The following is a 25,392-nucleotide window of genomic DNA, read 5'->3' as shown; positions in this document are numbered from 1 at the left end:
TAAGCGGCATATTAATAATCTAAGCTCTAGATCTAACAAAAGCAATGATTGAACGAATTGTGTGTGTGTATTTTTAAGATTGAATTATTAGTTATTGATATTCGGTGTTAATATGTTTTATATGAAGGAATAAATAAATAAAATAAAAGTGCAGGTTGAAGGTTGAAAATTGCTTCTGAACCATTGATAGGCATGTAAAAAGAGAACCATCAAATACATAATTGTATTGCTTAAAATAAATCACATTAATTTTCGTCAATACAACGATGCATATGAAAAAAAACGGGTTGAATAAAGAAAGGGTCCAATTACTTGTTAACGAAAATTTGCCAAGTAGTTGCTAGGTGAATACCATCCTTTCGGTTCAAGATGTTCTTGTTCGCCCATATATACAGCGCTTCTGCTGCCAATCTTTCTTTATGAGTGTTAAGACCTTTCTGAAGTATTTTAGTCCCTCTAAAATTAATCTTGTTTCCAACGAATGTAACGTTATCGCAGACTTATTATTAGTAACTCAATCATCACATACATACACACACAATTCGTTCAGTCATTTATTTTCACATCGTGAACTTCTCACATGATTCACATTTAACCGACTCATGTTATCCTATTTACTAAAGTCAACATTCAAATATGATTGGATTAATACAGTATAGATTTGATCTGATTTGATTGTTAAACGCCATATACTGCTTTGATGATTTTGATCTCGATTGTTACCCTGAAGAAGTCCAAACAAGTTAGCTGGACAAAACGTTGGAATTATTTTAAATTTCAATCGCTGAGATTATTTCAAATATAATTTTCACATATAATGACTTCTCTATACTCGGTGCCTAATTTTTATCAACCTATTCGTTCTAATATTTACGAATATTCGTATAAATTATTTTCCAATTAAAACTAAAAATCGCCACCATCCATCTTTGCTTAAGGCGATCTCGAAGCCATCCACACAGGATGCACACATACCGCTATCATAAAATTATTTTAACACAATAATAAAAGGTGATTAAAACGATTGAAAATGAAAACATTACATTCACTTCAAACTAACCCTGTAATTTCTTCAGTAACAGTATGTTCAACTTGAAGACGAGCATTGACTTCAATGAAATAATAATGTCCAGTTGTTTGATCATATAGAAATTCAACTGTACCAGCATTTTCATAACTAAAAGATTAAAAAATATATAGTAATAATCAGAAAAATAGATCTAAAACAGTTTAAAAAATGTTCATGAGTATTACATTTAATAGGTTATCATACAACAAACTAGCCATAGCTTATTGATAAACTTATCAATTAGAGTTTCGAGTAAGGCATCGCAATATTAATGATTTCCATATACATACTATCGTGACATTGGCATATGGAACAAGTATCTGCTATGATGTGAGTTGTTCAAATTCGATACAGATACGCAAACTTTATATACCCTAGTTGGAGTCAACTAGTTAAATGGGAAAACCGAGACTGAAACCGAAAAGTAAGCCTTATTGACCAAAATCGAATAAAGAATATATATGTATACTCATTTACAGATGTATATCTTTCTCTCTTGAAAAATGAAGTTATATTTTCAATCAATATGGTGTGCCTCTCACTTTAGAAATTAAGACCGAATCTCGGTTAATGACATGTGTTTATCTTATGGCTTATGTGTGGTTGGTTCAATTTACCAGTAATTTTTTAATTTACTTCTTAAAACCAAGTTAGTTTAGATTTGAATAGTAGTTAGAATTTTAATCGAAAATATTACTGTGATTTAAGTAACTGCTATATAACATAATCGATCCTAACTTTTGATAAAGCTTTGGTTGCAAAAGAATCATGTTTTATAATCTGGATGATAACATTTAAGAATCAGTGAATGATAGAATCATTGTTCAGTTAGAATTCTAATTGGAACTAAATTGTGCACCAATTGACTACCACCATATTGTAAGGCTAGTGTATCTCCATACTCATCATATAAATCCCATTAAGGGAATTAGGGCCAAGGAAGGATGAGAGGTTGAACGAATCGTTTCTGCACGCAAAGTTCAGGCTTGAGTTCGTGGATTGCCAGTGCATCAGCAGTGCATAAAATATTGATTTGACACCCCTTCAATCCAGTTCCTTTGACTCTGTAGATCACTTAATGGGATTTATATGATGAACACGGAGATACACTAGCCTTACAATATGGCGGTAGTCAATTAGTGCGCAATATAAATACTTATGGAACTAAATTATTTCTGAAATTCAGATTCATTATTTTTGTACGATGAATATGAAAAACAAATTGTTAACACCAAAGTTGATAATATGAATCAGTCTAATTATTAATTTAATCTTTCACAAACAAAATTTAGCATTACATTGATCTAAATTAAAAATTTAGATAGTTAAATCGTTTGTTCTGAAGTTTAAGAATAAGTATAGTATTATGGAAATTTATTTCTAATATGTACACCACCTCATCTTCAATGTAAACATTTACGTACTTTCTCTACATAATACTGATGATTTGAAGATTGATATCTTTGGTTACTGTTACCTTAGGGTGGATATAAAATGTCAAAACTCTGGAAGAACTGCTTTCATCATAAAAACGAGCTATAACAATCAATCTGACACTAGTCTATATTCTAGTATGAATGTGGTCACAATCACGAAGAATCGATTCTTGAATATTTTGTTCCTAGTGGCATTTCCCTCACTATAAGCGTTAAAGTACTTATTTAGAGAATTTGAAATAAGCAATATAATTGTCATTTCACAATTCGTGAATGGAGTCCTCTATCATTTAGAATCAAAAATTATACTTGAAGTTTGTTTGCTGGGAAAGTAATTGGAGAGTGTTAAGTCACTTCATGTTTTTGGTACATTTTAATATACATGCGGCTGTACCCAAAGGACATCTTTAATATGTAGTAAAAATGTGTTCTATCAGTCAACTCTTCCAGGTAAAAAAAAACATACATTCGTCTAAATCGATGAAACGAAGAGAACTATGTAAAGACTTAGAAGTTGTATGAATATCAGCAGGATGAAAAGAATAATTTGCTTAAGTTCACTTGAAGGCTGAATATCGACTGTGAGGACTCTACAAACACCAAACAAATAGAGCACGAAATCAGTTCTCTTAAGAGCAATCTATCTTTTGATTCTATACATTATCAAATTGTATTCAGATTTACCTCATATTGAAAACTGAACAAGTAAATTCCCCTTTTATTTCATATTACGTTTATTTTTTGTATCTTTATCCATGAAAAGAATACGCTTACTGTGTGCTGCTTTGCTTTGATTCCCTAATCGTATTTAATATTGATTATTTGATGATGAAATATACTTAACGAAGAGTCCATACGTTATAAAGCAAAATATACTATTTCACGGATTAATCGAATAAACAATTAAATGAACAAGTCTAGTTAAATCGAAATTTCTATAAGGTAAGGTATTTCATTTTTAAAACATAGCATTTCACTTATAGATTTCATTATCAATTTAACATGATTTGTGCAACCCATCACTTATTTTACACACATAAAACCCTTAGAGCTACTAGTAGTTATACACAATTTGACGGAACAGACTTAGCACAGCATATATAGTCAGTCAGCCAGTCAGTTACAACGTAGGACCAGGCACATATATGCATCGGTCCAAGTTGCCATACTTCATCAGCACAACAAGATAAATACCGAATTCATAGAAGTAAATTTAATGGTGGTAATATATATAAAAAACTCCGCCTGGAGTCCCTCCGGGGGCTACTGCCGGTCCCAAGCCCGGATAAAGGAGGAGGGTTGGGCATGGGTTAGCGTCCCCATCCCGTAGAAAACTAACTCGCTAAAAAAACGCTAACCAGAAAAAATTATTCAAACCTTTTAAACTCTGCCCTGGGAGTCAGAAGGTCTTCATTTAGAAAAATTATGACGCCTCATGATGAAAGCCGAATTCCTTCGGAAGTTACGAGGCCGATGCCCCTTCTGACAACCAGAACGACCATTTATTTAGGTACATGGAATGTTCGTACAATGTGGGACACTGGGAGAGCCTTCCAAATTGCTGCAGAAATGAGAAGATACAACCTAGAGGTACTTGGGATCAGTGAAACACATTGGACACAAGTTGGACAACAACGACTAACTACAGGAGAGTTCCTGTTATACTCCGGCCATGAAGAAGAAAATGCACCACATACACAAGGAGTTGCATTGATGCTGTCCAAACAAGCGCAAAATGCGCTTATAGGATGGGAATCTCATGGACCAAGGATCATCAAAGCCTCGTTCAAAACAAAGAAAGAGGGTATTTCAATGAACATCATCCAATGCTATGCGCCTACCAACGACTACAATGAAGACGCTAAAGATCAATTCTACAATAGACTGCAGTCAATCATCGAGAAGTGCCCAACATAGGACCTGACTATTCTGATGGGAGATTTCAATGCCAATGTTGGAACGGACAACACTGGATATGAAGACATCATGGGACGACACGGACTGGGAGAAAGAAACGAAAATGGTGAGAGATTTCCAAACCTATGTGCCTTCAATAAACTGGTCATAGGCGGCACCATATTCCCACATAAACGCATACACAAAACCACATGGACTTCACCGGATCACTCTACACAAAACCAAATCGACCATATTTGCATCAACAAGACGTTCAGCAGGACTATAGAGGACGTGAGAACCAAGAGAGGAGCTGATATAGCATCAGATCATCACTTGCTGGTCGCCAAGATGAAGTTGAAACTGAAGAAACACTGGACAACGGGGCGGACAATATCACAAAAGTTCAATACGGCCTTTCTTCAGGATATTAACAAACTCAACAAATTCAAGATAGACCTCAGCAACAAGTTCCAGGCCTTTCATGATCTACTCAATGGAGAAGGAACTACTGCGGAGAGCAACTGGAAGGGGATCAAAGAGGCAATCACTTCAACATGTCATGAGGTCCTGGGTCACAAGAAGCACCATCACAAGGAATGGATCACTGTTGATACACTGGATAAGATTCAAGAAAGAAGGAACAGGAAGGCAGCAATCAATACCAGTCGAACAAGAGCAGAAAAAGCAAAGGCACAAGCTGAATACACAGAAACAAACAAACAAGTGGAGAGGAGCATCAGAACCGACAAACGTAAATATGTGGAAGATTTAGCAACGACGGCGGAAAAGGCTGCAAGAGAAGGAAACATGAGACAATTGTATGACATGACGAAGAAACTCTCTGGAAATCGCCGCAAATCAGAACGACCAGTGAAAAGCAAGGAAGGCGAGGTAATCACCAACATTGAAGAGCAACAAAACAGGTGGGTAGAACACTTCGAAGAACTCTTGAATCGACCAGCTCCACTGAACCCACCCAACATCGAAGCAGCACCCACGGACCTCTCAATCAATGTTGGCCCACCAACAATTGAAGAAATCAGCATGACCATCAGACAAATCAAGAGTGGCAAAGCAGCAGGACCGGACAACATCCCAGCAGAGGCACTAAAAGCAGACGTAGCGGCAACTTCAAGGATACTACACATTTTCTTCAATAAGATTTGGGATGAGGAACAAGTACCAACAGACTGGAAAGAAGGACTTCTGATCAAAATACCGAAGAAAGGCGATCTCAGCAAGTGTGATAACTACAGGGGCATCACTCTTCTCTCAATACCGGGAAAAGTCTTCAACAGGGTATTGTTAAACAGGATGAAGGACTGCGTAGACGCCCAACTTCGTGACCAACAGGCAGGATTCCGTAAGGATAGATCCTGTACACACCAAATCGCAACTCTACGTATCATTGTGGAACAATCAATTGAATGGAATTCATCACTCTACATCAACTTCATTGACTACTAAAAGGCATTTGATAGTGTGGACAGAACAACACTATGGAAACTTCTTCGACACTACGGCGTGCCCCAGAAGATAGTCAATATCATACAGAACTCATATGATGGATTACACTGCAAAATTGTGCATGGAGGACAGTTGACAAAGTCGTTCAAAGTGAAGACCGGTGTTAGGCAAGGTTGCTTACTCTCACCCTTTCTCTTTCTCCTGGTGATCGACTGGATCATGAAGACGTCAACATCTGAAGGGAAGCGCGGGATACAATGGACGTCTAAGATGCAGTCGGATGATCTAGACTTCGCAGATGATCTGGCCCTTCTATCCCAAACGCAACAACAGATGCAGGAGAAGACGAACAGTGTAGCAGCAGCCTCAGCAGTAGTAGGTCTCAATATACACAAAGGGAAAAGCAGGATTCTCCGATACAACACAGAATGCACCAATCCAATCACAATTGACGGAGAAGATTTGGGAGATGTAAAAACCTTTACGTATTTGGGCAGCATCATTGATGAACAGGGTGGATCTGATGCAGATGTGAAGGCGCGGATCGGCAAAGCAAGAGCAGCATATTTACAACTGAAGAACATCTGGAACTCAAAGCAACTGTCAACCAACACCAAGGTCAGGATTTTCAATACAATAGCCAAGACAGTTCTACTGTATGGGGCAGAAACCTGGAGAACTACGAAAGCCATCATCCAGAAAATACAGGTGTTTATTAACAATTGTCTACGCAAAATACTTCAGATCCATTGGCCGGACACTATTAGCAACAACGTACTGTGGGAGAGAACAAACCAGATCCCAGCGGAGGAAGAAATCAGGAAGAAGCGCTGAAAGTGGATAGGACATACATTGAGGAAAGCACCCAACTGCGTCACAAGACAAGCCCTCACATGGAATCCTCAAGGCCAAAGGAAAAGAGGAAGACCAAAGAACACATTACGCCGAGAAATAGAGATAGACATGAGAAAAATGAACAAGAATTGGATGGAATTAGAAAAGAAGGCCCAGGACAGAGTGGGTTGGAGAATGCTGGTCAGCGGCCTATGCTCCATTGGGAGTAACAGGCGGAAGTAAGTAAGTAAGTAATATGTAAAAGAAAGATTGCATATAAGAATATAGTACAGGAAACAGAATTTATAACTATCGGTTTGACATGATTTTCATTTAGAAGTAGGAAACCTTTTAGAGGGCAATATTATGATTTTATTAAAAATACGATAATATTGAAAGATAATTTTATAAATAAACATAAATAGTAGTATAAATTACAAATATCCTATAGTTTAATACATCATGTTTCTTGTTACAATTACTGACTGGTTGAATAACAATCTCAAGATATAGAGAATCGTTAACCAGTGTTTATTGTAATCTGTTGAGTCGGCTTTCGGAGAACTTCAACGGAGCCTCCAGAGGCCCAAAAGGAGCCGAAGAGTCCTAACCAATCACAGCACGATGGAGCACTCTAGAATTCCAACGTGGCGTGCTACTACTGGTCAGTAGCATAATATGTCGTTAACGGATTGGCTGAAATATGATTTTGATTTAACAAACGTTAACATCTATAAATACCCATGCTTTTCTGTACAAGAATGAACCTTGGAGTAAAGTATTTTCTCTCATACTTACGTCTTCTCTCTGGTGTTCAATTCGCTGTGTAGTTCTAGCGTGCGGGTTACCAGAATAGCTTAGGAAAACGAATATAGCGTTCAATCGACAAGACTTATCATAATCATTTATACTTTCTATTAATTCCAGTTACTGATATCACTGAACCAACTTAAGTCAAACATTCAGTAAAAACGGGAAGCACTGGACAGCTGTTTCGTCCCAACATTAAAAGCTCAGCAGTACACATCCACGACTCTATCTGGGACTGAATGCAGGACCTACGGTCTCGCATACAAATACTTAATATCTAAAGCGCTGAATTGATATCTCGTGGTGTACACGTTTAGATTCAGTCGGTTCGTATGGTTGTGTAACGATCTAACATTGTGTTCGGTGGGGAATTGTGTCATACTTAATACGTTTGAACTCCACTGACCACGTCTCAGGGGTCTATAGGTCAAGTGCTTGGGCGTGAGACCAAAGATCCAGGGTTAGATCTTCGATGAAACAAGGACATATAGTAATTCATTCATTTACCCACTAATTATTTACAGACATCAAAAACATATCATTGCAACTTTTATTCACTGGTATAGAGTCCTGTGTTAAATCTTCACATTTAAGTATGAGATAATATTTATATCTTGATACACTGATCTAATCAGAAGTCGCCTAAATGATAAATGTACGTAATTGACCAGGAAATGGTTTTTATTTCTAAGGTATAAGACACTGATAGCTCAATAATCTAAGGGATATGTATGAATGAATACATGTACATGTGACTCGATTTTGCCAATAAACTTCTTATCCTACTCCCAGTTTTTTTTCACTCGAGTACTAAAACTGGCCGTTATAGAGTTCTACCTGTTGGTTAATGACTGGTCTAAGATCAATTAAAATACTATTTTAAACAGTAGAACTGATGATTTTTTTGATCATATGATTTTAAAAGGTAAAAATCATAAGCATTTATACAACCAGATCCTTTGATAGATTTAGACACAGCAAGAACAAAAAGGTTTGCACACTTTGTTTAAACATTTAACATTCAATCAAGAAAGAATTGGCTCCATTTTATTTGACCAATCATAATGTACATAAAAACCATTTACAATTGATCAGATAATTATTTCAATGAATGGGAAGTGTGCATCCGGACATAATGAGCACCAGTTTTGATAACAATTATATCAAACTCTATTTTCCGATTATCTATAATCGTTCTCATAAAACTTACCGGCAGGGAAAAAGAATTGAGTCTTTGTTGTTTCATTATTAACCGGAAGTTATGAGCTTATTCTGAGACCTGAAGGTGCCCGATAAAAGGGGGTGTAGTATCCCACCCCTGAACAATCCTATACTAGAGACGAAACGGGTATCCACTGTTTCCAGGTTTTAATAGATGTCTAACTATGGTTAATCTGTTATGTAAAACCACAAGATCTAACAATCTCCATAACTCTCCCTACAGTAAAAATAATTACTAATGACAGTAGTATAAGTCTAATAACAAAAAATATCATATGATCAGAAGCACACAAACATAGATATAAACTAGGTAACCAAGTTATCATAATTGAGGTCAGTTACATTTTTCTTTTGTTTTGAATACAGAAACGTTAAGTGACACAGTAAAAAATTTATTTGCAAATAAACAAACTCATTTATTATGTACAAGTGGTTCATGATGTAATTACCTGTGAGCCATACACGTCTTTTTTAATTAAATGTTAATGACATGTAAGCCGGCTGTAAAAATAGTAGTAGGTGGGCAGGAGTTGAACAAGCAGCCAGCTTTGTTGAAAGTCAAGTGACTTATAATCAAATTGCAGTTTAATAAATATAGTATAAAACGTTTTTATATGTTACACACGAAAAATATAGTTGCAATTTTGAACATACTCAACAGAAGAAGCTAATCGTACCGCATCGTTTAATAATGATTTACGAACAGTTGGATCTAGACTAGGCGCCGGTGCAATTTCGACTAATTTTTGATGTCTACGTTGAACAGAACAATCTCTTTCATACAAATGTACAACATTCCCATATTTGTCACCTAAAAAAAGCAAAATTTCCAAAAGTAGCGGAAAAACATACTTCCAGAAAAATGAAGATTCTTGATGATAAACAGGATGAAAGTTATTAAATTTTTATGTATTGGATAGATGCATCTCACTAACTTACTCCTGACTTGTTCAGTTTCATAGGTTACTATTACTTACTGTGACTTTTAAGAATAAACAATTAGTACTAAAGTTCAACGGTTTGTTAAAGTTACTTTTTCCGAATTTAAAATAGATGGTAGTTCTCATTGTGGATCAAAATCAGTTAAAACCTAGTTTATAACTCTTCAGCAGTAAGTGCCACTGGACCACGCACTAAATCAAACTTGAAACTTCCCAGTTACTCTATAGGCGCAAAAGCATTTAGTCATTTAGTTGTAACCTAATGGGCAGTTTATGATGAGAAATATTTATTTAAACAAGCTATTTCATTCGATAAGCAAATATACGAGTGGTTTACGTAGTGTGCGAGTGGTTTTCATTCTCTGGTTGCTCAAATTGTCGAAGGATACTCATTCTTGAGGGACCGAGAAAGAACCCGGACTAGTAGTGGCCTTAGCCACATAGTAGTATGATCTTAAAGCACAAGGGATAACTATCTGGGCCAGCTTCACATGGAATTTTCGTGGGTTGTTCTTGAAGTGTTAGACTTTTTTTTAAAGACCTTACCATCGATGACGGTAGTTCATGAGGGAAAGTAAGCTACGTTATTTTTGGGCCCAACCTCTTTTAGCTTTTTTCTTTTGCTGTGAGAAATTGGAACCACTGCAGATCCTGGTTGTGTTAGGGAAGTACCTCACTGCTGTCAAATCCCCCATACGGTCAGCAGTACAAATTTGCCCTTCTCAGGCCTTAAGTTTCCCTTTTTAGTCCTGACGTTCTCCAAACGACCTGCCTAGAGCAGTAGGACCTAAAGCGATGAGCATCCTAGTCAATGTAGATTGACTAGGTCATCAAAATATGCAAGCCCGTCCACTAAGCTAGGGTAACAGCTACGGTTAGGAAGTAATTATTCAATTCACCTTAAGATAATTTAAATGTGTACACATGGGTAATTTCGTTTCAGAAAGTTGTAAAAAGCATATCAGATGGGTTAAAAGCTTTCAGTATGCACAGCAAAATCATTGTTAAAATGAAATCCAATGACAACAACAACGCTGGTATGGCGAAAAGATTCAATATGTAAATAAACTAACCTAAAATCTGGACTTCGATATGTCTAGGTCGTTCAATAAATTTCTCAATGAACATTGCACCATTTCCAAAAGCTGCTAACGCTTCTGATGAGGCTAATTCGAAATTTTGTTTTATATCCTACCATAAAACAAGGTTAAGCATGAAAAAGAGATAAACACATCAAAATTGAGATATAGAAAATATACTACCGAAATGTTTTTAATAATAATAGTAATAATAATAAAGGTCGAGGTAACTATAACGATAAGACGTGCTTCTTTGGTACACACAATCCTGGCTTGAGCTCATTGGTGGCAAAAGCTTCTGCTGTTTTAAGAAGTTGGATACGAAGAAATCAGGTAGATTCGGAAGAACTGTATAAACAACATATAAACTTGTTTTATGTACCCGCAAAAGATAAGCTTCCCCGTCTGGTGTCTTCCATGTGCATCTACTAGTTCACCTGCTCTTGTAGAGCAAAGTACATAAGCCTTAGCCAGTGCTTGCTTTCAACTTGGATACGAGAACATGCCCCAGTAAGGTTGTATAAGGGTAAGAGGAAAGCAGTTAGAAGTTCCATTCCTGAACATCTAATCGCCTCTAATCATTCTATCGATACATAGGTTAGTTTTAAGGTTTTATCAGTTGAATTCACGAGTCGATCTAAGCTACACCACCATTGAAAACCTGGAAGCACTCGACGGCCGTCTCGTACTAACATGGGACTTCTCCACAGGTGGGACTGAAACCCAGGACCTTCTGTCTCGCGTGCGAACGCTTAACTTCTAAACCACTGAGCACACTAATGAGGGGTCCCATACTAGGACGAAACGACCGTCCAGTGCTTCCAGGTTTTCAATGATGGTCTAGCTTTAATCGACTCATGAATTCAACTTTTAAATTACTACAACCTCCACAAACCTCCATTCTGACAAAAACATTTTAATGACCTTCATTCACATCATAATCTGTTGCTGACTTATTAATCTTACAAGACTTTCTATTTGCACGCACATATTTTATTATTATTATCTACATTCTATAATCTAGTATTATCACCTATCTATTACATCATCATGTATATTGATTGATCTATTGCCCTCACAGAATTAGCACTTACAAAATTTTGTATTCAAAAAAGATTTTTAACAGTTACAATATGTCACAAGTCTTTAGAGATAAGCTTTTCTACCAGTTCATTTGGCATATCTACTTTTTTCATCCATAATAAAGAAGAGATGCATGAATCCTAGTATATTAATCTCCTTATTTTCCTTAAAGGGTAGATAGGAAGAAGAATATGTCAGCAAGTTTAATCTTTCAATATGAAATTTCCGATATTTAGCATTTCACTAATTTGTAAGGCTTTTCTGATGGCTGATAAGTATTCGCGGCTCGTGATGAAGATGTTTGAGGTATTATGTTCACTAAGCTCGGATAGTTTAATTATGAAGCTTTCATAGTTCTTTTAAACATTATCAGAACATACGTTAAATACTTTACAACGAAACTATCTAGCTCAGAAAGCAGAACACAGCTAAAAAATATAGACACAATGTTTGAACAGATAACACATTGAAGAAAGTAGCACAAAGTTATTTCCTTTATACCCTTTTTTGCGGAAAGCTGGATTGCTTTTAAAGAAGATAACTTGATTAACTGAGATAAACTTTGTTTGAACAAAATGAATCCCATGTAAGGTAGTAAATGGGAGAGACGGGGAGAGAGAGTAATAACCTTTATTCCTCTTAAACCAGTGTCATAGTTTTGATACATTGTAAAAGTTATAATAACATTATAACTAAATATATACGCAGTATTTGCTTTGTCTGATCAAATTTCTTCGTTATTAGGATTAGATTGAGCTGGGAATGCGAATTATAATAAGGAGTGTGTCTAAAATCATTGTTCAATGAGATATCAATGATAGTATTAATTATCTTTTATCAAATTGTCATATTTTCTGCGGTTATTTTAACAAAACCATCTTATAAATAAATTTCAACAGTATATGGTATTACATGACTTGGCGTCCGAAAAAAGTTACACCTCCACTAATGTGAAGTGGAAGTCACTTTTATTTCATTTAACTGGTAAACAAACATCAAACTCTTATTTTTCTTCAAATTAATAGACAAAATGTCTCTCAAATTACCTTGAAAGTTGTTTCAACAGTTGATCGACTAATGATGATTATCTAGTAACAAAGTCACCTTAACATCCTTTAGCATCTAGCGTTAAACGTTCAAATGAAAATGAGGTTTAGTAATTTAGACGAATTATTACCTCACTTTGAATGTTTAGATAGTATTATAAATACATACATTTGTATACGGTATGAATAAAGTTGTTTTCTTAGGTAGTTGAAGGTAGCTTGGAAAGAAACCCTACTCTACTCAGGTTTCATAATAATCTGGACTTGTCAGCAGGATGCATCTGCGATTTCAAGGGAACCGATGGTTTCTGTCGGGTTCAAATCCACCTCACCCAGTTTTACAAACTGAGTTGGTAACATTGAATTATTCAGGTCCTGATTGATATTCAATAGGACTGAGATACTTACGACCAAAGTCTACCGACACATTTGAAATATGGTCACTAGTCTAAGTGATTCGACATCACATGCATTGTGATATCAAAATGTCAGGTAGTGTAAGAGATATGTAGTTTATTTACACTAGTGACCACACTGCAACTTGATCGAGAGAATTCGATCAGTACTTACTTGACTAAACAATAATGGCATTACTCACTAGTCGATGATCAATTAATTGCAAATAAAGACATTATTTGCAGAGTGATTGTATCTTCATGTATACAAACAGAAAAGATTACAAGTATTTAAAATAAACAGTTTTAGTTATAGTAAATTAAATTGTCAACCTTGAAGCAGACTGCTATACACTGATATAATGGTCAAGGTATAGATTTCCTCCAATTGCCAATGATATATAATCATGCGTATATTTCTGTAAATATTTTATTAAGAAAAAAGTCTATTCTGCAGGGCAACTGTATTGTCTTTTGAGATTAGTTTGATTGTTGGTTTACTTCTATAATTCAGTCTCGTACGCATCCATCACCTCTGGCCACTTCATATTATTGCATGTCATTTATCGATCGGCATTCCTTTTTTTATTTTAACAAATGGAAATCTGTTTATAAAATCATCAAAATCCTACTTCATAACACACGTATTGTATAATTCACTCTCAGTTGTTTGAATCACGAATTATATTTTCACTTTACATTCTATGCAATTTGATTCCTAAAAGGATAAGTATTGGTCACTGTTAACTGTATTACTACTACATCAAGTTCAAACTTGAAGTAAAACATTTTAAGCTTTTGAAACCTTGGAATGTTTGTACGTTTTAAGCTGCATTTACTAAAAAAAACGCTTTTTAAACATGGAAATCCTTGAATTTCTCCTAAGAGTATAATGTGAGATGGGATGATTATAGAGAGGTGGGTTGGTGATTAGGGAGTTCAACTACCAAACACTTAGTACTGGGTTCGAACCCTGCCCCATCCACTTCGGTTTGGACAACCGGGTAGTATTATTAGCCCTTACACTTAGAGTATGGCTCATACCTAAATACAAGGTGAATGAGTCAATTTATTTCTTTATTTTTTAAGTGTGATTGGTCTGGAGTTATCCATCCACTTTTCAATGTTCAATAAGTGTACAGTATCCAATAGTTCCGGGGATTTTGTCCTTCATTTAGTAAGTGAGTGTTGCATATAAGAGTGCAATTTTCACTGAACATTTCAACTCAAGATCCAACTTTCACTGTATTCTTGTTTTTATAAACCATGTTAGGATGTATTGCACCGACGAGTTTATAGTATATGGTCGTTGATGACGTTAAATGCTTGAAATTAAATCACCAGCAAAAATGACATTCTATACGCAGGACTCACCTACTAAATGAAAACAGAAACGTCCAAAAACTTCTAGATATAGCACAGTTACTGAACATAGAAAAACGAAAAGATGACCTCACACGTGTAATTGACCTACATCTGTACAAATAGCACTCAATTTTCAGTTATAGATTAATAGTCATACAACATTACCACACATGCTCTTCTTTCTTTCTCTCTCTTTTGGTTAACAGGTGACAATTGTCGATTCCTACAAAAATAAGCGTATCGCATATGAATTTGACCATCGAGTTGTTGATAAATGACACTGTATCGATAATTACAATTTTTAACAGGATAGAGTCCTGACTGTTGAATAGTCTAGTTAGGTTCAACTTGAAACCAATTGATTTATCCTATTTCCAATTAATGGGCACTGGTGGACGAATAGAGATGTGAGAAGATTCTTATGTAATTTTTTAGAAACTCTAATTGTTTTATTTCCCTATCTCTGTAATTCGGATTTATTGCAGTAAATATTGTTCCCTCTCAAATCTTACGATGATTTGGGAAGAATTTGATAAAGTATACCTCTCAATAAATACCAGAAGATAGAAATAAAAATGACACGGCAATTGGTGACTTAATTAACTGAAGTGTGATTAATATGTAAAATTGATCGTCTGTGACATGTAGTTCCATTTTGTGAAGGAGCAATTAGATAGCTTGGTCAATTATATATCTGTTGGTTATACATGCTTAATTGTATATTATGAGTTCACACAGTAAGTTATTGACTAATTAATGTTAGATACTAATGAATTAAATTTATATAAATCTGACTGTAAGTATATCACAAAAAGTAGTATATTCATAGATCATTTTGGTTTATCTTCGGCGTCAAACAAACCCTTTTCTTTTCGTGTTCCTTATTTTTATCATTCAATTCATGGTTTCCCAGTACCAAGCCAGATAAGCATTTCCATGGAAATAAAGAACTTAACAACAACTAACATATATATTTACATCTACACAAAAACGTACTTCAAGTCTTCGAACTACACGCATACCACGACCACCGCCACCATAAGCTGCTTTGAGTATAACTGGTAATCCATACTGTTTACAGAATTCCATAGCTTCTTCAGAAGAAGTAATCGGTCCAGGACTTCCAGGAACAACCTGAATAAAAATTATTATAAGAAGTTGATAGTGAGAAATTGAACATTTTTGTTGAAATGGAGAATAAAGTAAATAATGATAGAATTAAATGGTGTAAATCTAGTCATCATTGTTGGTTTCTTTTCTGCTTCCAGTATTTAGAAAAAGTTTACATTGTATGTTAAGTCTGTTGTGACTTAGATTATATATATATATATATATATATATATATATATATATGGATAGATAGATGAAAATGAAATGCTGGACAACTGATTGTCAAATCATATTTAGAATAGGTGGATTGTGGCTAGCAGTGGAAGCTTGGCTGGGTGTTTTGTCCTATTTAGGAATCGCTAGTTGGATGTATCCGTATTTCAGTGTTAATATTGATAACTTATGTCAGAATAGCTGTATATCGAGGCGAACCGCACACGATATTCATATGTTAACACAAAATGATCAAAATTCAGTCCTGAATATTATAAAAGAGATACCTCGAATGCTTACCAATAATGTTAAATATTAGTTTCAAACTTATCATTAACAGTGCACATTAACGACTGCACACGAGATTAATCCCGAGATCCTTAAATCCTTACGGTGAGCACGATACCTTTAGATACACTGAGTTGAAACTATGTAATAACCAATGATTAGTTTTAAGATAAATTCGTTGAAGTTCTGGGAAGAGGATGTAATCTATGAGGTCTGGGAAGCTCCTAATGATCGATCCTACCAGTTGGTAATTGTGCTAGGTCATAAACTGACTGAAGTTGAAAGTATTAGGAATTTGTGGAGATTGTAGTGTTATCAGTTTCAATCACGAGCTGATTTTAGATAGATCACTATTGAAAACCCGGACGTACTGAACGACCGTTTCGTTTTGGTATGGGACTACCCCAGAAATGTCCATTCATGACCATGGATGAGGGTTGTGCAGTATCGTGGATTGGTTGAATCCAGACATTAACACCGTTGAGTGCTGGCTAAGCGGTCTAGAGGTTTAGTGTTCGAGCGCAAGATCAAAGGTCCTAGGTTTCGATCCTGAGTGTAGGCTCGTGGATCCACCATGATAGGGGGACCCATACCAAGACGAAACAGCCTCCCAGGGCTTCCTGGCTTTTACTAACGATTGAGCTAAGATGAGCTTGTGATTTAAACTTAGAAAATAAAACTGAAAGTATAGATTGATTGGATTTCGGTCAATCGCCTTAATGGAATTATGCTCACAGTGAGACCTAAGGGTCATAGACTTAATTCCATATAAGCTTCGTGATTGAGCACTATTGGCAGGTCCTCAATCAGAACAAAATAGTTGTTCTTATTTGACCCCCCCCCAAGTGATTTCAGTTAGTGAAGACTATTTATTGGAAACTTATTCTATGACTATGGAAATACTTACTTCCTGTCCGGCCAAATACAGTTCTATCTGAATATTCTTAATACTCATTCGTAAATGCTTTAATCTTACTCGCTATTCTTAATAGATTAGGGGTATTTATGTAAGAAATTATATGAAATTGATCATTATAATAACTTCAAAATTAAACGTCCAAATATTTTGAACAGCAAACAATCTTCTTTTCATAGTAAATAGAAAGTTTTCTACACAAATCTTGGTTTAAATTCGGAAAAAATATTTAATTACTATTTTTAATCAGTGATTTTCAATATGATCACCTAATTATGTTGTGTTTATCGGAGCTTATTGAGTAACAGTAGCAATCATTGATTATGTAACTTCTCGACACGAATGTTTCAACTGTTGCGTTGTCTTTCTTGACATTACTTGTTCTCTTTATTTACAAGTAATGAATTTGTTAATTTGACTATTTTATCCATATGTTAAAGTTAGGCTAAAAATGAAATTCCAATTCAATTTTCGATCAGTTTAACACCTCTCCTTTTCTTTAACTTCGTATCAACTAAACTGTCAAATAAGTGCAGTGTTATGATGTATAGTGGAGAATACCTGTAGCTTATGAGGAGGATTTTCGTGGAGCATTAATTGTTCTCATAGCTGGAGATGACTTATTTGCGAAGCTTTCACCGTCTTTCTAGGTAACATTATTGATGCAAACTTTGGATAGAATTGTAGATGGAGTTGTCCAGGAAAAGAAAATGGAAGCTTCACAACTGAATTACCCAGGTCGAAGAAATAGATTCTAAGAAAATACACAATATTTGTCCAAGTAAACTTTTCTCTATAGACTAAACATGGTTCGCAGCAAGCGATAAATTATTGTAACATAATACATATTATTTTGCAAAATAAAATCTACATATTCTTACTGAAACATTTGCATTAATAGCAGCTTGTCGAGCTTCGACTTTATCACCCATACGTTTTACAACTTTAGCCGGTGGTCCAATAAATATAATGCCAGCATCAGTGCAAGCTTGTGCGAATTCCGATCGTTCACTAAGAAATCCATAACCAGGATGAATAGCTTCTACATTATGTCTCTATGGTTGTCATAATAAGACAAAAAAGAACAATAGAAACAGAAAATGATTGTTTTTTAAAGAGAAAAGATGAAAGATAGGTATTGCGGTAGTCAAATTGTAGGAATAGAGAAAGAGCGTAACATCTATATACACACATATAATGTTACTTGTAATGATTCATTGATGAAATGAACAAAAGAACAAACATGTATGCTGTGGCGAATTCTATTCATAAACATATGAGAGGTAGATGACAAATGCATTGATGAAGGTTGGAATAATCACTTTTCTCACAAAATAAACACAAATTATCTTTGTAAGTATACACAATACTAGTGACCTAACTTTATATATATATATATATATATATATATATATATATATATATATATATCGTGCTTTAATAATAACCTGACAATAGGATGTAATTCAGAAAACACACGTACATAGTTGTATACTAGATTATCAACTATACTGACCATGTGATAGTTGATGATACTATATTGCTATGCATAAATTTCTTTAGATGAAATGATCTTTGGATGGTAACAAGTGGTTTGAAGTTGAATACCTTACACTACTAAATCACAGTATAATTCTACTGACAAATGGGACTGTGTACATTTGTAGTTGAAGTAGTACAATTAAGTTAAAACGCACTAGTATATATCCATAAAATTTCTACGGCTAAAATCAAGATATAGTTTTTTGAGTATATGAAATCCTAAATTATGAAAATATATTCAAACTAAAGATACTTTGGACTGACGAAAGTAACATAAGACTTGAAACAAATGAACACAAGTCCAGTGGATGACAGATCATGATTACACAGTGAGAAAAATATTATTATTATAGTAGTGGGAAACTAAGTTCATGTTCAGTGTTTAGAATGGTACGAGTGAAAGTGAAAGTGGAAAACTTCAGAACAAAAATATATTGAAGATCTAAAGAAATAAATGCATTATCGATATCGGCAGATTTTTATTCATACCAGCTAAAATCACTTCATGACCATGAACTTTCATTCATTGACACCTTAATTAACTCACAACGTTTGTGTTATACTTGTATTCCGTTTAGAAGTGGAACGTATAAAGTGCGTTTAGTCTCATTTACGACTCATCAGTTGAACTTATCTTAATCTCGGTGTTAATATTCACATTTGAACTCGTGTTATATACTGGGTAGTGCATCAGGAACTGAAACGATAGGTACTGGGTTCGATTCTCAGGGCGACCATCAACACTAGAATGTTGGATACAATCAACTGGCGATTACTAAACAAGACGAAACACAAATCCTAGATGCTACTTCTAACTACAATTCAGACATGCTAAAACTTGTGACAAAATATTATATCGAGGGTATTAGCTGAAGATATGAAAATGAAGACTGATCGATTGAAGTGTTAAATTTCAACAACGGGAAATTACAAACCATTAGCAATTTAATATAAAAAGTCAATTCAACGATAATCTTCAGTTATAATATAAAATGCCTAAGAACTAATTATCGATGGATGGATTGAACATTTCCAAAATGCGGTTAGTTGATGCATATGAGAGTAAACTGTATGAACTCAAGTATAGAAATAAAAATTTAATCGATATGTAAATAAAACAATAATCTAAGGTCTATCAATACTACATAACCTTCAGAGATATTTAGTAGGATAAGTTTCATTCCTTGAATAGTTTTATTTGACTACTGTTTTACATTAGATGTGTCTATGATTCATTTTACAAAACTGTTAAGTGATAAAATATCTCTTATCAAACTCAAAATAATATACGACTTATTTATGCATCCTAGTAGTCTTTTTTGAAGATTTATAAGAATGATTATGGAATTTAGAAAAATTAGTTAGGAAATCAAGTAATATAACTAGGTAAGCAACAAGAAGTCCATGTACTTGACTATAATTTCAAAAAAGTTATACGAAGGATGGCGATAATGTTCATCTACTCAAAACAAAGTAAAAGTATGGTGCGAATATGTGATCTTGTGGTCAGAATCATCAAGATGGTAAACTTTAGTGAAAGACAGGACATTAAGGACAGTCAGTTAACATACGCTGATTCATATACCAATGGTCGTCTGAAATATAATTGTTTAATAATCATGGTAATTCTCGGAATAAAACAAATGCAAATTCGATAAAACGACAAGAATTAGGCCTAAGAGTTAGGTCTTTATTGAACAAAGAATGACCAAACTACAAACTGATTTACTTCAATAGCTTACGACATTTTATTACGCTATTTTTGTGTTGATATTAGTATACAACCATATCTTTTTAATGTAGAAAAAACGCTATTCTGTCCAACGGTCTTGTTTTTAGTTTAAAATCATTCAGGCGCTTGCGTCGATGATTTAATCTCGTGAACACCCATAACACGACCACATCATGTTATAGCAGTGTTCATTCATCGATCAGCATTCTTTTCTTACATTTTGATACTCAAAACTCCCCTCTTCGAATAATAAAATCCTAATTGGATAAAACAAAAGTGAATACATGTGTATTGAATAGTTGTTGAACGTACTAGAGCTAGCTGTATGATTTCTGGAATATTAAGATAAGCAGCTACCGGTGGTAAACTTTTCCCAATCAAGTATGATTCATCAGCTTTTTGACGATGCATCTGCATTTTATCTTGCTCACTATAAATAGCCACAGTTCGAATATTCATTTCAGTGCATGCACGGAAAATACGGATCGCGATTTCACCTTTACAATAAAAAAGAGGTTAGGGTGAAAATGAGACTTGTTGAATAGAATAAAGTGGGGGAAGGAAATGAAAAAATGTGCATGTTATTTCACAATAACAATGACAAAACTAGAATTGTTATTGTTACAGATAAAATGTGTACCTACAATTTCTTACCATCTTATGCTATCAACTAAAACAAAGGAGAAATATTAGATATCAGATGATCTAATTTATAGTCCCTGATAACTGGTCATAAGTTCTAAAATGAACAGTCAATTATTTAGAAATGTTAAAAAATAGCAATCGAATAAAAAAGCAATGAGACTGGAAATAACTATCCCCAATGGTTGTTCATGTTTCCTGATATTTTATCTATATGACTAATGAATAAGTGAATATTTTCCACTAACTCCTCACCTCGTTCCCTTTTGCAATTGTGATGAATAATTTATGTGGCTCATTTACCAAGTTGCAGGGTTTATACTCAGAACTGAACTATGCCCTTATTGTAAGGCAGTAATTATACCATATGGATGTTAAAGTTCTCAGTGGATGAAGTGAAGTTAGAATCTGAAGTTGAATGGACAAAATGCAAGTATTCCAAATACTGAGCTATCGATTTCCCTAAATCCTTATTACTACATTCTGGTCCCGTTTTAATAAAAAAGCAACAAATACTGAGGAATGATTTGAATTCAGTTCATATCATGTGCTCTAGATTTTCCAGATATATACTGATTTTCTTAAAGATAAGATGTAGCAAAAATGCAACTTTGTGTGGAAAACGCATTAAATTTTAAAAAAAATAGTGCATATTTGGAACATTTAAAATACACAATAAAAAATAAGTCCACGTCATCAGACATACTGATATTATCAACATAGAAACCGGCACAGATGTGTATTGGTAAAAGTTACCATGCCATATTAGCAAGATAAGATGAAATTAAAAAGACGAGTAACAAAAGAGATCGAAATCATCTAGTAGTAACGCTAATAAGAAAGATTAAACATTGGGAGTATGGTTTGAAGACTGAGTGAAAAGATATATGTGAAGGAATACTGGAATTCGAAGTCGAGAGTAAGACGAAGAACGAGATAATCTACTCTATTGTGGACAGTTCAAAACCTTATCGCTCAAAACCATGACCCCAGCTTATCTCCAACCTACTTTTACATCAGGAAACATTTACCATTAGGGTAGGTGGTAGCTTTGCATAATAACACATTTTCCAATCACTTCAGTTATTGAAAATTCATATTTTCATCAACCGATTGGCTACTTTTCTTGAGTACCTTGTACCTAACCTTAGCGTTGCTCACTTGGTCGTTCCACAGAATTCAAGAAATACATTAAAGACACATATGATCAAAAGTCTACAACCTAAGCATGTCTTCTACTGTCATAGACAATGCTTCACTATCATAAAGTAGAACATAAAGGACTATTATGTAGTATATACGCCTTTTGGTTGGCAAACAGACATCTCGCCTATGAGGCAAGTAACGTAAGTTGGCGAAAAACAACTGGGCTTCCCGAATTCATGCTGGGATTTCGTCAGACACTGACCCATCAGGCCTGACTAAACTTTCAAGATAAGTGAAGTAGTCGACGCGCTTAATCATTACACTTTCTATCATTAGTCCAGGCGTTGACAAAGTCGGTCACTAAGTAAAATTTTCATTTAAAAGGAGAGAAACGCAGTCTGAACATGCTACCATTGTTGTTTAAGGCCGTCAGAAGACTCTGCATCTAGTCGTTTCCATCAAATGAAACTGTAATTTATAAATTATAAGTCGCTAAGTGAACATCCTTAAACGAGATAAAGTGAAAAGTTAGATAAGGAGTTCTATTTTTAGGAAGATATATGTTCCAAAATCAACTAAAAAAGCAATTAGTGGGAAACCCTAACGCATACAACTTAAGGTTGATAGTTCTGGTGAGTCTGCCGTAATCTCTGGATTGACCAACGGTACCTGAGTAGAGCGTAAGTAACCTGAGTAGAGAAACTCTACAAATTTTATGTACTTCTTTGGTACGCTCCTCGAAAATCAACATTGCCACAAAACCTCCCAGTTAACAGATTTGAATGCTACTTCGAAGTCTAAATATACCATTATCATTGGACTTCAACAAGTGTGCGCGTGCTGTGAGACCTGATAAAAAGTGAATATTTGGTCAACATAGACACTTCCAGGTCTTACACTAGCCTGTTTCCCCAGGTTCGCTCTTTACGAGCTAGAATTAAGCGTTGGATGATTATTCAGGCTAATATTTTAGATACTGTATTAGTCAAACCGATTTCTCTGTATTTATCAGGAAATATTTGCCTTTCCTTATGAACCACAATAACCAACGATCAGGATCAGTCAGATGGGATTATGTCCAATTCTTAATCAACTTAACTGCTAGAACAGGAATATCATTCCCAAAGATCTCTGAAGTTAGGACATAAGGGCCTGCTGCTCCTCTTAGTTGTAGATAAACTCTACCTTTTTCAACCTCATCAACTTTCGGTGAACTTGTGTCAGGTCAACTGAGGATGTTTATCGTGCTTCATAAAAGTTACTCATGAGTGACTAACTTTTTTCATGTTAGTCCGCTTTCGACACGTTGCTGATGTGTAGTAACCATAGTCAAATCATTGTTTTATTAGGTTCTAATATGCTTGTTATAATTTACTCGTCACTAGTGCTCATAACAGTTTACTAGTTCAGAAACCAATAAACTTAGAAAAACTAGAAATCAGATGGAATAAGCAAATTTTGTTTCCAATCACTTCACGATAATGTTCGGCAAATCTGTCGCACATTTTGAATATATTTGAATGGAATATAGGAACCTGAAACATCACAAAGTTATAAACAATAATACGGTTTGACATACATCTATATGATAACCTGGTCAATCAGTCAGTAGTCTTCAACATAGAGCATGGGGGTGGATATGGATTGGCAAACAATTCTGAGCTACTAACTCAGTCACCGACCACTGATCGTAGTGATTCCTAAATTGTTATGTTAGTCGTGCTAGCAGTTAACGGGAAGGTAAAGACATAGGAAAATAAAGAGAATAGAAGAAATAAGGGTAAATTATTAACAATTGAGTCTCAGTTAATTTAAACAGTGAGCCTGTTATACGAATGTCGTCGGACGACAGAAGTGGATAGGGTGTAAAAACACTCCTTGTAGTAACATCTCATTCCAGTTTTCCAAGCGAAACAGACAGTGAACCTCTATAATGAGATTATATAGCTCTAACTGGTAATTACTACTTGTTCAAAATCGCTAAGCAAAGAGCACTTTAATCGAGTTCAAAAGCACCTCATATATTTTGTGAAACTCAGTAGAAACATGCCTTCAGTGAACCAGTAGGCAAGCTCGGAAACTAAAATTGCTATATATGGGGATTCAAAAAGTCTAAGAATTAATGATGACCTTTCGCAGTTAATTATCGAAACACACGAATTTATGGACACTGGTAAAAACACATTGACAAGATCAAGCAATCAATAACAAAAGTTACAAAACCTAAGTGTTTAAAGAGTTAAATAATAAAATCTACCTCGATTAGCAACCATGAGTTTCTTGATTTTTCTCCCGGAAGTATTTTGAGTTGCACCGGTATCCGTTTTTAAATAGTACCGTAATAAAGGGAAGTTTTGCGATGTCCTCAAAAGCGGCGTTAAACGCCTAGAAGCCAGAAGCATAGTTGACGACATTTTAACGGACAGTAGATTTTTGAGCAATATCAGTAGACAAACAGATTATGTAGACGTTTCAAATTTCCTCGAAGGCCATCAATGAACTCGCGAAGCCGCAATGATCAGCGTTGACGCATTTAAACAACTCTCCGTTTAGACAAAAGATCATTTCAGTTTTTACACATAATAATTATGATTACTGCACACACAAATGTGTACGATTTCGATATGTTCACAATTGTTGCTGGTTAATACAGGTTGAAGTTATATGAGATGGTGGAGAATCTATATCATATCCAAGAAGAAAGCTATTGTGTAAACATAGTTATCGCCTCCATCATTCTGTCCACTTAATTGACAGAAGTATAATGCTAAAGAACTTTTCTAAATGAGGTGTAAATTCTTCCCCTCAAAGTTTATATTGGTCATATTAATTATCGCGCTTCCATAACTCCGACGCCACACGTGATTGAAGATACCGTGGGTAACTTTCGATTTTTCAGGCTATAAAATGTGTACAGAATGGCTTAAAGATACGTTCTTACATCTTAGAAGCATATTATAAAGTTATAAAGCTATGTTTCGTCCATGTAATCTTATGCAACTTATGTATTTAACGGAATGATTCTTCAGCGGTAACATTAAAATTTTCTTACGCTATTTGTTTTTGATTTGGCTGTAGAATGGATCACTAGATAAAGTACGTTGCGACCAGACAAATGGAAAGTTAAGATTGAAGATCAAAGTGCTACTATGCAACCA

General features: G+C 34.9%; 1 protein-coding gene across 2 annotated transcripts in view; it reads right to left on the bottom strand.

Moving 5' to 3' along the window:
• The window catches only part of PYC1_1 (pyruvate carboxylase), a gene marked incomplete at its 5' end in the record, with an annotated part of 54,180 nt that extends 29,442 nt beyond the window's left edge, over positions 1 to 24,738 (bottom strand). The window contains 7 exons of one of the 2 annotated variants that reach the window (XM_012938466.3): positions 1,061 to 1,177; positions 9,391 to 9,547; positions 10,751 to 10,868; positions 15,642 to 15,779; positions 18,054 to 18,227; positions 20,759 to 20,943; positions 24,492 to 24,648. In XM_012938466.3, the coding sequence (XP_012793920.1) occupies positions 1,061 to 1,177; positions 9,391 to 9,547; positions 10,751 to 10,868; positions 15,642 to 15,779; positions 18,054 to 18,227; positions 20,759 to 20,943; positions 24,492 to 24,648 (1,046 nt within the window). Of the gene's footprint in view, positions 1 to 1,060; positions 1,178 to 8,860; positions 9,548 to 10,750; positions 13,999 to 15,641; positions 15,780 to 18,053; positions 18,228 to 20,758; positions 20,944 to 24,491 lie in introns of those variants that run through there. The other variant, XM_051213410.1, reaches the window with a different exon arrangement.
• Positions 24,739 to 25,392: the final 654 nt, after the last annotated feature.

Source organism: Schistosoma haematobium, chromosome 1 (genome assembly GCF_000699445.3).
Source record: "Schistosoma haematobium chromosome 1, whole genome shotgun sequence".
Lineage (NCBI taxonomy): Eukaryota > Metazoa > Platyhelminthes > Trematoda > Strigeidida > Schistosomatidae > Schistosoma > Schistosoma haematobium.
Note: the sequence above shows the minus strand (reverse complement) of the source record. Positions and strands in the feature narration are given on the sequence as shown.